This window comes from Epinephelus moara, chromosome 3 (genome assembly GCF_006386435.1).
Source record: "Epinephelus moara isolate mb chromosome 3, YSFRI_EMoa_1.0, whole genome shotgun sequence".
NCBI lineage: Eukaryota > Metazoa > Chordata > Actinopteri > Perciformes > Serranidae > Epinephelus > Epinephelus moara.
The window spans coordinates 18,984,792-19,001,254 of NC_065508.1; the positions used below are offsets into that span (position 1 = coordinate 18,984,792).

Here is a 16,463-nt window from a genome sequence, read left to right on the forward strand (position 1 = left end):
TCATGCTTCCACCAGCAGTTAATGCCTCTATTTCAAGTATTTCAAGACCTTGGTGACACTGCAGGAACATTCACCTCTCTACTTGACCGCCCTGAGGTGGAAATATTAGTGGTGCCTTTGTTTCTTCCCTTCAAACAGCCAATCACAGGCAGCGTTTATGTGACAGAAGTATGGCAGTTGAATTTTCCACACACACGCCACAGTCACGGTGTAAACATCTGTGATTGGTCTAAAACATCACATGACATTTCTGTGTTGCTTAACGGGAAACTTTTCATCCTCTGATTCGACATCGCTCTCTACATCTTGTGGGTACCAGTTACGGTAAAAAAGGACTCCCTTCGTCACTGCACTCTGTGTTCTGTTACATCTTGGTCATCGACTTCCTGTTTCCCCTGCTCACAATTGCCACATTATTCCTCTGCGTAACAAAACTAAACAAAGCTGAAGTAGATGATTATACACAAATCTGTATCCTGCATCACATTCAAATAGGTTTCTATTTCAGTCTGATTTTTGGTCTGCTGCAGCTGTTTTGTGGCAGGTTCATGCTTCATGCATGGCTGAAACAAAGGAGCTGCAGACATGCCATGCTGTCTGTTTACTTTGGTATTCTAAAGTTTATAATGCTTCTCATAACCACTTAGCACCTCAAGTGGTTAAATGCAGCTCTCCGCTTTGTTAAAAACACAATAACTGTAACTCAGGTTCCTGTGTTCAGCCAGCGCAGGGACTCTTCAGGGGGGTAAGTGTTACCAATTTTCAGGTGTGCAACTCCAGTATGCCCAGTTATTTTGGCCACAAGCACGACATTTAAAACTGCACACGCACTTCCTGTATGTTTCTCTGAGATGGTTCCTCTAAACATCCGCCAACACCCATATAACTATGTTCTCAAAATAGTAGATAGACACCAACAGTGTTTTAGAGGTCAGGGACGACCTTTTCGGGATTTTGAATACACCGTTAAGACTGCACAAGCACAAAGAAAAGAGTGGGAAATTTTACAGAAAGTAAACTTCAGCAAAGATCATTAATATTTAACCCTGGTCACAATGATACAAGGAAGTCCCCTTTACACAAGTGCACAAGAGCACACAGTTTCCACACTGAGGGAAAAACAGATTAGTAGCCTAATCATTAAATAGGAGCAGGTTCCAAGGAACTAAAGGGACAACAAGCAAAAATATAGCTCAGGAGAGTTCTCACACTCTCTAACAGGAGCTTGCTCACTGGACCTTAACAGAAAGCTATTGTAATTATGAAAAAGTTAAACCCCTGAGGACACTAAAGTTATGCTGGGTTCCTTTTTTAATGCCACTCAGAATTAAAATAAAATAAAAACTAATTTCTAAAAATGAACAGATATCAATAACTATGGTTAAATTTGGCCAAATTTGTATTGTAACATAAACCATGCCATTTTTTGTTTCATGGTGGAAATGAGGGTAGAACAGAGCTTTAAAATACCTGGCATTTTTCGGTGGGTTTTCTTAGCGAGTTTGTGTTTTTCGCTCTACATGTAGGATTCCACTGCAATGATTCCCATCGTGCCCAGTTTGAAAAACTTTTTGTATAAAATACAACAAGCCTCAGATGCATTGTCTTGGACTGGTTTCAACCATGCCACAATAAAATAGAGACAACATTCTGATACAGTTACTCATTCAATTGATTATCCAGGGAAATGCCCTTCAAATAACTACCTGACTTAAAATTAAAAGATCTGACCGAAGTGTTTCTCAACTCCTGGCTGCAGCCCCACTGTCCAACCAAGTGGTCCAACCTTAATGTTTGTCTAATCCCAGCATACAGCTACCAATAGCAAAACCAACAGGATGAAAGTCTCTGTGTGTGTGTTTGTCACGTTTTCAGTCGGATCAGTTTCCAAACCTGCTTCCGACCATCAGACACCACCAGAACAGGGAGAGAGACCACTGTCCATCCTGCTCCTCTCTGATTACACTGGTCAATTCCTGAATGACTCAGCAGAAAATTCCCCCAATTAAAACAGAGGGACTGTTTCTGTGTGTGTGTGTGTGTGTGTGTGTGCATGATTCATGCTCCCTACTGGCTTAAAAAAACTCCTCAAACACAATGAAGCCCTTGTTCCCTGAAGCTATGACTGATAACTGATTTTCCTATTATTCCTTCTTCCTCTCCCACCAAAGTCTTGGGAAGGGCCTGACAGCAAAATGTGCAAGTCAGATGTTTATTCTAAAGTTTCACTGCAGTGTGTTTGGGTTGGTGGCTGAACCGAAGAGTACAACATGACAATCTACACAGCCGAGGAGGTTCCAGAAATTGGATTAGCTTTGTAGTTGTTCTGTACAGTACTTGCATATCTATATGTATCTTCTCCTATCATCATCATTGTTTTTGGTTCAATTTGTCTGTTTGTTTTTGTTTGTCAGCAAGATTACAGAAAAACTCAGCCTAGCCATCAGAAGAAAATGGTGGCATTGTACCTTTCTGCAAACCATGGATATGTTACTTTTGCACATTTCATACGCATCATATTAACATTTCTAAAGTGACGTAATATAGGCTGAATTTGTCACTGCGAGGTGGAGGGGCAGATGGACAGTGTGTCACCTAGGCAAGACTACTGCCATACTGCAGACCACTGATCTGAGACCAACAAACTGTTGGGTTTTGGCAAGTCATTGCTGTGTTTTTAGTGGCTTTTAGGCTCCATATATGGGCGTTTTATAGCAACCTGCCTGTGTTTGTCTAGCAATATTTAGGGCATCAAACGTGGGTGTTTCGTTGCTACCCATATTCCAATGGCCTTTTAGACATCTAAAACACCAAATGTGGGTGTTTTGTAGCGACTTGACTGTGTTTATCCAGCGGCTTTTAAGGCATCACACCTAGGTGTTTCGTGGCAACCCATCTGTGTTTTTCCAACAGCTTTTTAGGCACCACGTGTGGGTGTTTTTTAACAACCTGTCTGTGTTTATCCAGCAGCCTTACAGCATCAAATGTAGTTGTTTTGTAGCAACCGGTCTGTGTTTTTTGAACAGCTTTTTAGGCACCAAGCATGGGTTTTTTTGTAGCGACCCCTGTGTTTTTCCAGCAGCCTTTGAGACATCAAATGTACCTGTTTTGTAGCTACCCGTCTGCGTTTTCCCAGCAGAGCGAAAGATAGTTGTTTTTGTTGTTAAGACAGTGCTGCTTTTTCTGCCGGGACTGTGCCCCAAAACAGGTATATTAAGCCAAAACATGATCGTTTTCTCACCATAACCAAGTGGGTTTTGTCCCTATACCTGACTACACATTAACCACGCCGTTGTTAAAATGTAAAGTTTTAATGTATCCACTATATAATAACATGCAAATCTAACGTATCCAAGTTTTGCAGAAATCTTTAATGCCAACTTTTATTCTGGCAGTTGGGTTGGAAAAACTTCTTTCCTGATTTTCATGAAACTTGGTGGAAGGGTGTAGCATGGGCCAGGGAATAATTCCTCAATTTTTTTGATCAGATCCAAATCATGGGGCAGATACACAAATACTTTTTCACCTTAATAACAGTGTGAGATAGGGCATTTGGCCTTGGCAGAGATCTGTGGCACTCTAGTTGTTATTGTGTCTCCAGTGACATCAGACCAGACAGATCTGAAAGTAATGATGCTGAATTATTCTGCTTCATTATAATTTTATAGCTTCAAACAAAATCAAAGTGTATTAGTCTGCCATCAGTAATAGATGTGAGTTTGCAAATATAGCCAACCACAGTCTCTCATTGTGTCTGCAGCAGTTCATTAGGCAGCAAGAGAGAGAGCTGCAGACTGGAACAGTGAGAGTCTGGATGACCTTAGCCGCTGTTGCTGAAGATAAAAGGACTTAATTTTGGAGATACTGTATCTGTCTAGTTAGAGAAGAAAGACTTGTTCAACACTTCTGGCCTACTTAGCAAAACTGAGATAACTGCCAACAGTCATTCTGAAATTTCAGTCTTTTGTTTTACTTGGGGAGACAGTTTTACATCCTACAACTCAGATACTGAAGCGAGTAATAGATCTGGGAGTTAATCACGGCGCTCTGAGATTACCGCCACTGCTGACGGAGACTCAAAGTGAACTATTTCAGATTTCTTTTGTTACATGGCACACAATTTTGAGGCACGCTGCACATACAGAAAGGCTTTTGTCGGGCTTGATATATAATGTGGGAGTCACTGACAACACGAACAATGAGAGGGGATGTTATGATTATAGATTATGCGATTAGGTGGAGTTCATACAGAGAGAGGAGGCTGAGATGTAAAAACTGAGCAGTGCAGAACTTCAATTAAAATTTGATACCTTTTCAGTGTCTGTGGCCGTACGTACCATATCAAAGGCTTCAGGAGTTAAAAGATTTCAAGCTGGTGTTAAACGGGCTTAGTTGCCAGGGGTAACATAGGCAAGACGGGTTTTTAAAGCTTTCTTTTTTTTTAAAAAAAAGATATTTTTTGGGGCATTTTTAGCCTTTATTTGATAGGACAGACGAGCGTGAAAGGGGTAGAGAGAGAGGCAGTGACATGCAGCAAAGGGCCACAGGCTGGAGTTGAACCTGGGCCGCTGCGGCAACAGCCTTGTACATGGGGCGCCTGCTCTACCACTAAGCCACTGACGCCCCTTAAAGCTTTCTTTACAACATAAATGTTACATTCTGCATGTCTATAAAGTTACTCTCCCATTCATTGACAATGCTTATGTTGCTTTGTGGTCGAAAATATTGAGACTTTATGCCAAATACTGCTTAAAAACTCCCTCATGAAATTCTAAACAATCTCTTACAGGCTCGTGTAAACCAACTACTTCAGCATACTTTCAATTATTATGAACGGTTAAACTGAGATGTTATGACAGCTCACAAACACCAGTAGCAAGCAGACGACACGTTGTCATTTCTTAAATATAATTACATAATCCATAGACTACATTCACAAGCCAACACTGCTTGTTTCCTGGCAACTTCTTCTCCAAAGGATGAATGAGAAGAAGTGTTGAGGAGCATGTATGAATTCCCACAGGATCAGGTTTTCATTGAAAACCAAGGGGAGTTGGCAGGGGAAACGTGTGACTCAGAAAACACTGAGCATCTCTCGTATTGTTTTTTTGTAGTGAGAAATATGTCCAAACAACATATGGACACGTATGCACACCCACAGATGAACACTTACTTCACCTATACAAGTGTTGCTGCTGTTTTTCTGTTGCACTGGTGGTAGAAGGTAAGTGAAGTGTTGTAACGCTATTTGAGGAAGTACTTCAGTCCTAATTTTTAAGTATTTGTGAGGCAGAAGTTGAACTTGTACTAATAACCTACATCTATTTGCAGTTAGTAGTAACTTTGCAGATGTATAGTAATCATATAAAGTATGATGCATTGTTGTGCAGTGCATTTAACTATGTGACTGCAATTAAAATGGTTCAGACTTTATATCTACCATAGGTGTAGATTCCTTTGGGGATGCAGGGGGCACATCCCCCTCAACATTTAGGACATGTGCCACCCCCCAAAAAACATAAAGGTAGCATTGCACTTTTTTTGGACAAAATTGAAGACACAAATTGATGCAGAAAAGGCACAAATTGTTGCATAAAAATTCACCAGAATGCAGGAAATCAAGTGTTTGATGCTCAAAATTTTCTGGCGGAAGACTCCAAACCTCCCATTTCATGTGTGGCCCTAACCTCACCCCCCTAATGTTGCAACAAAACCTATACCCTTGTTATCTACAACGTTAAAATGCTCACAGTGGCAGTGGCGTATGGTAGACAGGACCGGCCCCTGTGCATGTTAATATGATGGGCCCTTGTGCACGATTTTGCATCACGACAACTTCACACTGGACAAATTACCCAGCACTTATTAGCGCAAATCTGTATGTGACAAAAAATACCAAATAAATTAAGAAAGTATTCATGCGATTAAATATTTTTTACAGTTTAGTAGCTGTTTTATAGTTATGTAAAGTAAACGTATAATTTCATTGCAGAATAGATTACTACTCTCTGACTCTTTCACACACAAAAAACCCTGAATAACCTGATGGAGATGAGTTTACCTTTATGACGCATATGAAGCAGTTGGCCCCACTTTTTTAATTTAACATGAGCTCTTCTATTAACATGGAGGTATTTCTGCAGTGGCTATCCGAATCAGTTACTAGACCCTGTTCTACGGCCAACACGCTGTTGGAGGGCCTGCTCTCTCTACGCACTACCCGTACTGTCTATTTACACCCCTGCTCACGTGTAAATATTAATAAGGGTTGGTAATAATAGTGCAATAATTCAAAATGTTAAAGCATTAGGAGCCACTCTGCCTGCAAATAAGTACACGAGTACTTTTACTTTTGAATTTCAAGTACATTTTGCTGGAGATACACACTTTTACTTGATATTTAATGCAGGACTTTGAGGCCTCTTTGCATTGTTTTAGTAACACAGGGATTTTAATATTTCCTCCATCATTGTGTGTAACATAACAACCATGCAACAATGCTAGTTTCTACAAAATGTGACTGGCGTCAATGTAAGTTTATTTCTAGTGCATTATTTGACCCCAAACTCAAGAAAATGTCACAAATATCTAAATAAATTAAATGTAATCCTTTAGTGTAACCCTCCTGTGGAGCATGCAATATGGCTGTGGACTCAAGAGCAGCATATACATCTTAAAAAGGGGTCATTTGACACGACTCCATAGGCTGTGACATGTGGTAGCAGCTTGCACAGCAGAGCAGTATCTCCTAACAATGGCAGAGATGCTTCAGATCAGCTGCTGATGTTGATGGAGCTGATAAGGAGGTATGAAACTTTGGCTGGAGAGTGAATATTTAGGGATGCTGCTGGGAAGCCTGATGTAACCTCCCTATGATAGTGTGTGTGTGTGTGTGTGTGTGTGTGTGTGTGTGTGTATGTGTGTGTGTGTGTGTATGTGTGTGTGTGTGTCTTGGGACAGTGCAGCTGTGTACTCACGCCCTGGTCTTGGGGAAGCCCATGGACAGCAGCACGTCCAGAGTGGACCCATGTTTGACGGTGCTCGGCCGGGTCTGGCGCTGCCTCCGCGGCGTCACTTTGGCATACAGTTCCTCTTTAGCTGCCATAACTCACTGCTCCATCGGTATGTCAGGTCCTCGGCTCCTCTGGGGTATTTTCATTTATTAAAAAAATGATAATAGTAATAAAAAAGAGAGGGATGGAAGCGCTGGGCTATTTAAACCAGGATGACTTGTGGAAGGCGGAAGCACGGAGAAAACATCAAACCTTCCGAGGAAAGGAGCATTTCTGTGGGTTTGACAAATGCTCGGAGCTGGATCAAGCTGCCTCCTGACGGCTCGCACATAAAGTCAAAGCCATCAGCAGGGGGGTCAGCCATGGGAAGTCACTTCTGCTCTCTCAGCCGTGCCCCCGATACACAGTCCCCGACCGAGGTGAACATGTCTGCTCCCTGCTCACATACGGTCCGCTGAATGAAAAATCAGATGCTGGTTGAGCTTTCTTCTCCACACGATGTCTTATTTATGAATGGGTCCTGAGTGAGCGGAGGTTCAGCCTGTAAAAGGTTGCAGCTCCAACTGCGCGGCCCCTCCAGTTAAAGGGACAGTGCACATATTTGTGAGAGGACAGGAAGTCTGTGCGGGTTTGTTTTGTTTTTTTGTTTTTTTCAGGCTGAATTTGGGTTAAACTGAGAGGAACACACGCTCCTCTCGGTCAGACGCGCTGTCGCTACACTTGAAGGATACAAAGTAATCACATTAGTCGAGGCGGTGGGATGAAAAGTGACGAGGAAGAGCTGGATGGTGGAAAAAGTTGGTCACACTTCCTGTCTGCGAAAGTGGGTGTCGAAACTCCACGCATGCGCGGTGCGCGGCAAGGCGAGCAGAACGCCATCCTCAGTTGCCATAGCAACTTAAGGGTTGCAGACTTTGTAAACAATAATATAAAAACATGTAAGTTTTACATTTAAAAATATGTCTTTGACATGTAGTTTTCATTTTAGTAAATTTCACATTCAATCATTCAACTGTGTGCATTTTATTTTGAAATGTGTATGATGGGATATACAGCTGCTAAATATTAAAATGTATACAATCAAATGATTAAATAGGAAACTTAAAAACGTATTATACTGTGTTATATTGTACAAACTGTAGCTCTTAGACTGGCAGAACTTGGCCTTACTGTCCATAAGTGGTAGGTAGGGTTGCAGCAATATTTTAAGGTATATGAATACTCGTGGTTATCATACCATGTACATTTGCTTATCTACAACATTGAAAGAAAAAATGGAACTGGATTTTAGTTATTTTCAAAGGGGAGACTTTTTACACATATTTTCATGAACAAAATGGTTTCACATTTCAATTATAATAATGAGCATTTGTTCAACCATCAAACTCTTCCATTTTCATTCCTGTAAGGGTCATTCTGACTGATAATTATATACATTCTGCAATACTGTGATACCACAATATTTTCTGAGATGGTTATCGTACCGTGAAAATCTCATAACATTGCAACCCTGGTGATAGATTGCTGTGTATCATGGAAGCTGTCTAAAGCAGGGGTGCCCAAACTTTTTCCCTGGAGGGACCTATACCAGGCCCCCGGGGACACTGCTCAGCCAATTTCCCAGTGGCTAGTTGCGGTATTGCAGCCAAAAAAAATCCCCTGTGGCCTTAAAAGCATTGTATTCATAAGCCACCATTATAACACCTCAACTCCAAACAAGGCCTTTTTCTGTTTGATATATGGGATTTTTATTTTTGCATCACTTCCCTGGTGCAGAGAAAAGCTACTTAAAAGTCTGTGACATCATTACAATGTAAAGTCTACGAGCCAAGTGGGAACTCACAGGCAGAGCCAGCGGGAGAAACTCTGCTGCTTATATTCAGTGGGCCACATAACGCAGAAGTAAATCCAAAAGCTAGAGGCTTTTTTTGGCACATGCACCAGGTAAGCAACTACCCTGGAATGAATTGGTGCCATCTTGGCATCTGGTGTCGAGGTATTACTATAAATCTATGACTTACATGTATTTCAGTGTGTGCAGTGGATTTACGGTATGGGTTAGATGAGGAGAAGTATGCAGACGAAGAGGGGTGATGCTGATGGGTTGGTTTATTTATTTATCTGGGCTTGGTTGAGATGGGGTTTGTATATTTAATGTCTAAGACTGTTGTTTATTTATCTATATTAATGGTTGTAAATAAGTTTGGGATAGTTGTTGACAATTTCCCTTTTATACGAAACATGAATACTGAGAAGGGGGTAGGGTTATATAAGTGGACACTTGTTACTGCTCCTTTTTGAGCGTGTTTGTTGATATTTTGCTTGTTGTTGTTGTATTGTATTGTATTGCTAAGATGCAAAATGGTACCAGGATCCCAAGTTCCTTTAATTGAAATGCCTTTTGTCCCTGTGTCACTGTCTCTGCCTCTCCACTGTTTCCTTACCTCAGTCACACCAAACTGACCTCCTGTGCAAAGTGTCACTCTGCTCGCTGTGCTCAGATAATGAAAAAAAAATCACAATAGGGATCTTACATATTTAAAGAGCATTTTTAACCTCATGAAAAATAAAACAGCAATTTACATTTTCATTTTGAATTAATAATTTCAATTTATTTTTCACTAGAAACATCAGGCGGGTCACATCAAACCTTATATCAGGCTAACTTTTGCCCTTAGGCCCAACTTTAGGCTTACTTGGTCTTATCTTTGCATTTACAGTTTCATGTGAACTGGGCACTGTTAAAAAAAAAAAGATATCTTACTGAAAAATCACAACACAAGTACTTTCTTTGTAAGCGGACACTTATGAATTTGTAAACCACACTTGACCTCATGTACTGGCACAACTTGGCATTATTCCCTTTCACTGATAACATTGTTTTGATTCATAAAAGCAATCTGATTGTATCACAGAGATGAATGGGAATATTGCTTTCTTGTGTGAACCGAGCAGAGTTAAAAGCATTGCTTGATTATTGTGATTACAAAAGGTTTACCTGGACCATGAACTGCCCACCATTAGACGGCCCAGCATTAGAACTCATGTAGACTCTAAAAGGCTGGAAAGGCATGTGTGTTTTTATATCTTGATTATTAGAAATACAAAGACATTATCCATGGCAAGAAATGGATGTTATGGCTGGTTGCAAGGCAAATGTAAAAACCACCTTATTTTCATACTTTGTGTCATGTTCAGATCAGAGGGATAATGAGGCCATTCACTGGAGCAGTCAAGCTGCTGTGCTCAGTTATATACTTTTGGTTTGGGTGCGTTTGTTTTTCTTTGATCCTTTGTCATGTGATGTTTCATTAAGTACACTAACTGTCAGTCTGCACCTCTAACTCTGTAATTTGCAGCCAGTGAACTTGTCAGTAAAATCAACTTGTCAGTTTCCTGCCGCACCCTCACAAATACAGACACAGAAGCAGAAGCAGAAAAGATAAGCAGTTTTCTGCTGCTTGACTAATATTCAAAGCTGAGTATTATCTCATTGACACATGACAGCAGACTCTATTTTAAAACATTTTATTATCCAATACACAATGCAATGTTACAATCATCAGCTGATCCATCAGCTCTATGTTACAAAGGTCAAGCAATGTAAAAAAACATAGCGTTTCCCAGTGTCAGTATTTAACATGATAGATTATATAAAGTCATGTTACATGAAGATGTCTAGCCAACACATCCCCTGAGAATCTGTGGATATCTGTGACAAATGCATGTCACCTTATTGTCTGGAGGTAGACAGAGCTGATATTAGGACCAGTGTGTCACAACAGTTTGGGTAATGAATTAATATAAGGTTACACAGGATGCCTTTAAACCGAATCATTTAAAAACCTGTTAAATACACCGTCATTAACTAGCATCACAGCTGACATCTGTTTGCTTTAACTGAAAGTAGAGCAGGGCAATATATCAACATTATATCGATATGATGAGACTATGATATGACTATGATACGATACGATATGAAGACTAGATTTTTGACTCATGGATTTTGGATATCATGTTGTCTTTTCCTGATCTTTAAGGCTATGTTACAGTAAAGTGATGTAATTTTCTGAGTTTACCAGACTATAATAGCTGTTCTATTATTTGCCTTTACTGACTCAGTCATTATATGCACATTACTGAATATTGAAAAGAAAAAAATAACATTGTGTGGCTTCAGCAGGGAAAAAGCCACACAATGAGCAAGGTGGAAGCATCTGAATCACAAGCACCATCAGGTGAACTGTATATTTTCATATATTTACAAGTCCTTGTCTATTCTGTTGAATAATTTATTTGTTATTTTATGTATTTTTTTATACAGATTTTTTTTTTATGAAGCCACATTATTGATGTATGAAACGTTTATCCCTTGTGTCGTGGGTTTTGCACAGGGTGAGTAGGAGGCTGGAGTTGGACTTAAGTTGGACTGCTGTTCACGGATTGTTTTGCATGATGAAAAATAAAAATTGCAAGTCGCAAGTATCAAGATATTTGGTGAAAAATATCATATTTGATTGTCTCCATGTTGCCCAGCCCTAACAGGAAGTGTACTGAACTGTCCGTCTGCACCCTGTAAAATACCAATTAGCTTCATGTAGTTTACACACTTGCGTATCAGAGACAACACCGCCAGACAAATATAATAAAAGTTCAACTAGACATTACATGCTAAAGAAAACGTGCACTTCAAATGTTATTGTCATTCAAGTAGTAGTAGTAGAGTTTCTAGTTGATGTGAGGAAGCACAGAGATAACTGATTTTATTTTTGTTCTAAATTACAAACGTAAAAAAGGTGTTATTTACATGAAAAGCAAATTTAAACATTAAGAGAAAAGATTATTATACATCACAGCAGTTTTGTGGTTTGTTGAAAAGGAAAAACAACTCTCAGAGACAATCTATGATCCATCTATGATGCACAAGCTCCTTCAGTGGCTTTGCTCAGATACACAGACTGACTGATAAGAGAGTCGCACAGCAGGAAATTAAGATGGTGGGTCAGAAAATGTAATAAAAATGTGTCTGTAAAAGAAGTTTTATCAAGCTTTAGGGTATTTGTGTCCATTTTCCTTACAAAATAACTCATTTACGTGCCTGGACTTTCCTTGTTACCACTACTGGGAGTATGTGTATTCCATTTGATTTGATATGTTCACATTCAGATGCATCATTTAAACAGTGGGAGGCACAGAAAATCAGGAGCACACAAAAACACAAACTCCAAACATAGATCAAAAAATGTCCGTGGCTAAAATGCGTCACTGGTAGCCACAGCTCATTCTATTATCATAACCTATCAACGTATCAAAGAGGACACATCACTTGTATGTGGTCAGTTATTTTCCTATGACGTTGGTGCATCTGAGACACTAAAGTAGACAGGCTGGGTCAACTCACACAATCACACTGGCTTATAAAAACTGCAACTTCGGAGCAAAAACAAAAAAAACAAACAAAAAAAAAACTCACTAAAAACTTTGGGAAATCCCACGCTGAGAGTCATTTAAAACCAAGGTGTTCTCCTGTCTTGATTGTTTACTGCAGACTATACCACGAATGATGACTTCTGTTTGAATTCCCCCTGAAATAAATAATATCAAACATCAGAACATTTTTCCGACCGCACTCAGTATGTCAAACACTGAACTGAAAACTATGAATTGTCCTTAAAGGGACAGTTCAGTTTAACTGAAGTGGGGTTGTATGCGGTGCTTATCCTCAGACGGTCGGCACACCCCCAGTTTTGAGAAGCAGGCTGGAGTCTGGCATAGAAGCTAGGCAACCTACTGCTGTGGTCAGCAACAAAATGTATTTTAGCCACCTAAAAAAAGTCCCATCTAAAAATATCAACATCAGTTTAAGTGTGTGATATAGAGAATATTTTCACTTCCTCATCTCAATGTCAGTTAGGGCTGCCACGATTAGTCGACTAATCGACTATTAAAATAATCGGTGACTATTTTAGTAGTCAACTAATCGGTTTGAGTCATTTTTCATAGAAAAGTACTATAAAAGTACCCCAAAATATTCTTACTGCAGCTTCTTACATTCAGATATTGGCAGCTTTACACACTCTCCCATGACAGTGAACTAAAACCCTTTGGCGTGAGTATGAAACAAGACATTAGATGACGTAATTTTGGGGTTTGGGCGAGACAGACCGACATTTTTCAACATTTTAACACATTTTTCGATGAAATGATTAGTCGACTAATCAAAGAAATAATCGACAGATTAGTCGACAATTAAAATAATCGTTAGTGGCAGCCCTAATGTCAGTCATTGATTTCCCGGAGAAAATGAAGCTGTTCCATCCCTCTCTTCAAAGCCAGACTCCATTGAGAAAAACAGTGATTCAATATTGCTGATCACAGGAGCTGCTGGTCTACTGCTGCCTCGTTCAGTTAGTTAGTCTGTGTTACTGTGTGAATCTGCCATTTAAAAGGGTTAGTTCAGCTTCACCAAAGTCACACAATAACACAAACTAACTAACTGAACAAGGCAGCGGTAGACCAGCAGCTGCTGTGTTTAGCAATGTTAAATCACTGTTTTTCTCAATGGAGTCTGGTGGTTTTGACGAGAGCGTAGATGGGGAACTGAAGTCATTAATGGTTTCCCCACTGGAACAGGCTGTCTGAAGGAAAGGTAAAGCGGTGAAAATACTCTCAATATAGCGTACAATTAAACTGTTACACGTTTTGTTGCTGACCCCCATCCCCAACAGTACATTGCTTAGCTTCCATGTCAGACTCCAGCCTGCTTCTCCAAACTGGGGTCATGCTGACTGACATCTACTGTATGTAATACACTGTCTATGGGTAAGAACGCCATTCAAAAAACTCAACTATCCCTTTAACAGATATACCTGACTGTCACATAAATCTCGTGGTATGACAACAACGCTCATACTTACATCATCATCATCACCACCATACACTGATGTGGGCTGGTAGACCACGCTGGGCTTCGGTTTGCTGCGGGAAGAATGAAAAGAACATGTTGAGCTTGTCACAGATACCCCTTTTTCCACCAACACTGAACAAGTTCTGCTCTGGTTCCTGCGCCTAATTATGAACCGTTCGGAGCATTTCGACCAAAAATAGATTGCTTCACAACCCGAAAATTTGGTCCCCAGCTGGAACCAAAAAATAGCAGGTTTTCTTTCACCTGAAGTGAAAACTGTGACAACATCAGTCAGTGTGTCATATTATACAGGTTGGGAAAAGAATGGAGTCTTGCATGTAATAGTCTCCTGCATAATGATTGTTTTTTGGATAAAAACAAATATCTGTAATAACAGAGCAAAAGCCTGCAGGTAATCAGTGTGCTCAGCAATGTTGCTACAACTCTTTACTTCTGTTGAGCATTATGAAACACCTTCCGCTGATGGCGCATCCTTTATTACAATGGCTCGACTCAAAACTGGTGGAAACGTGGGCTGGTTCAATAGATAGCACCAAGGTCTAAGAATCCTGAACAGAACCAGTTCGAGAACCAGAGCATATCTGGTGGAAAAGGGGAAGAGAGGTAAGAGAGAGCCGACCAATTTACACATGTAATCTGAAGGAAACCTGCATTTCACTGAGTAAAAAGTGTAAAGTCAGTCTGAAGCCGCAAACCCATGTGGATTATCTGCTAAAGCCCATTTCAAAGTATAGAAAAAGAAAATCCTCTTACCTTTCGGTCTTCTCTGTAAAGGGAAGAAATGAAACAGCGTCAGTAGGATAAAGCATGTGGTACACGTAACAAATATGCAAATGACGTGCAAAAGTCTGCTTTTTCTGTTGCAGCTGACAGACGATATTGTCTATCAGTCACAACACTAGATCTTACGCCTTCACAAACCAGTCAAGTCGCAGTTACAGTTTACATCTATGTCTGTCTAGACTCAATGTTTCAGATATGGATGTTGATGCAAAGAAGCTACATATTCTAAGACATGGACCCAACAAACACCCAAGATTAGTGTCACCAATTCAGTATCTGACGAAATGCCTCCCCTTCTGTTCCTGAGTTATGACATTCAGTAATGAACAGAAAAGTGTTTTTGCAGAACATCATGATGTCATAGTACAGCTGAGCTTTGACCTTTTGGATATAAAATGTCATCACGTCATCATTTTATCCTATGAGACATTTGCATTAAATTTTGTCATAAATGGAGCAATGCCTGTGAGCTACTACAGGCAGTCAACTCCAGCTGCACTGACTTATACCCAAGTCATACATCACTCTCCATATGTCATCTACAGAATACACCCTCCCAATTTGGTAGCCTATTTAAGCTGCAAAATCTTCCCAGCTCTCCCTGTGCCTTGTCAATGATACTGCTGCCCTGCATCAGTATGGCTGCTAGGGCTGGGCGATGAAAATTCATATTTCGGTATTTTCAGGCTGACTGGTGATACACGATATATATCTTGGTATTTTCTACAAAATGGGTGACATGTTCAGCTGCAAGTCAGAGCCACATTTGGGATGTCACAAGCACTTTTGTGAAAACAGACTCTCTCTATACAGCTGCACAACATGTGAATGAAAATTTAGGGCTGTACATTAACTTTTTGCACATTAGCACTGGAGCTACAGAGGTTTAAAGGTTTGCAGCACAGGACACAAAACTAGAACATGACTATAAAAGAATCAAGTAGGCCGAAATCCATTGTAGTATGAAACAACTAAAAATCTTAGGGGGTTAAAAAGTCGTTTTCCATCTGTTGGCCTTTCAAATGAAACTAGTTAATAATTTAAAGATTTTTTATCTATTTAGGCTATTAATCTTATTTCTGCACAGAGCATCAACAGAGAGGCCGAGGGAGGGAAGGAGACAGAGACACTTTGCGTTATACAGTATATGTCTTGCCGTATATGAAACGTCTGTGTTGTCGCAGCAATTTTTAAACAGATCTGTCGCCGGCATCCATATCACACAATAGACTACAACTATCAAGAAGAATGGCAATGCACTATAATCCACATCACACACAAACTAGCAGCATAGCACTGGATTGCATGTGTGTGCATGTGGTAATTTCATCTCACAGACTGATTTAGTGTAGCACGTACAACATATAGACTGATGTCTCACTGTAGACTAATTAACAGACAGATTAAACAGAGAAGCAGCTCTGTGTCACTCTATGTCCAGCTGTTAAAATAAACATTTAAAACGTGAGTTGTCGAACTGAATTAGCATATAAATTCTTGACTTATGGCCCAAACCTTGTTTTTGAGCTTACAGTGACCTTTAAACTTTGACCACCAGAATTGAATCAGTTTATCCTCGAGTCCAAATGGATGTTTGTGGTAGGGATGCACCGAAATGAAAATTTGTGGCCGAAGCCGAATAATATTAAACGCTTGGCCGAATGCCGAATATTGTTGTTTAGTTTTTCATTAGTTTTTGCAGATGAACCCCCTCCAGATTAGTGTTGTCACGGTACCAA

The 16,463-nt window shown here is 40.1% G+C and overlaps 1 protein-coding gene and 1 long non-coding RNA gene across 2 annotated transcripts in view; both read right to left on the reverse strand.

Annotated features, from left to right (window-relative positions):
- The window catches only part of LOC126387817 (ubiquitin-associated and SH3 domain-containing protein B-like), a 33,882-nt gene extending 26,064 nt beyond the window's left edge, over positions 1-7,818 (reverse strand). Inside the window, exon 1 of the mRNA XM_050040504.1 lies at positions 6,978-7,818. Coding sequence (XP_049896461.1) covers positions 6,978-7,105 — 128 coding nt within the window. The 5' untranslated portion in view covers positions 7,106-7,818. The remainder of the gene's footprint in view (positions 1-6,977) is intronic.
- A 2,707-nt stretch (positions 7,819-10,525) lies between these two features.
- LOC126388000 (uncharacterized) lies at positions 10,526-16,457 on the reverse strand. Its single transcript, XR_007569715.1, has 2 exons — positions 13,931-16,457; positions 10,526-12,598 (listed from the first exon to the last, which is right to left on the reverse strand). It is a non-coding gene; the product is annotated as an uncharacterized LOC126388000 (long non-coding RNA).
- Positions 16,458-16,463: the final 6 nt, after the last annotated feature.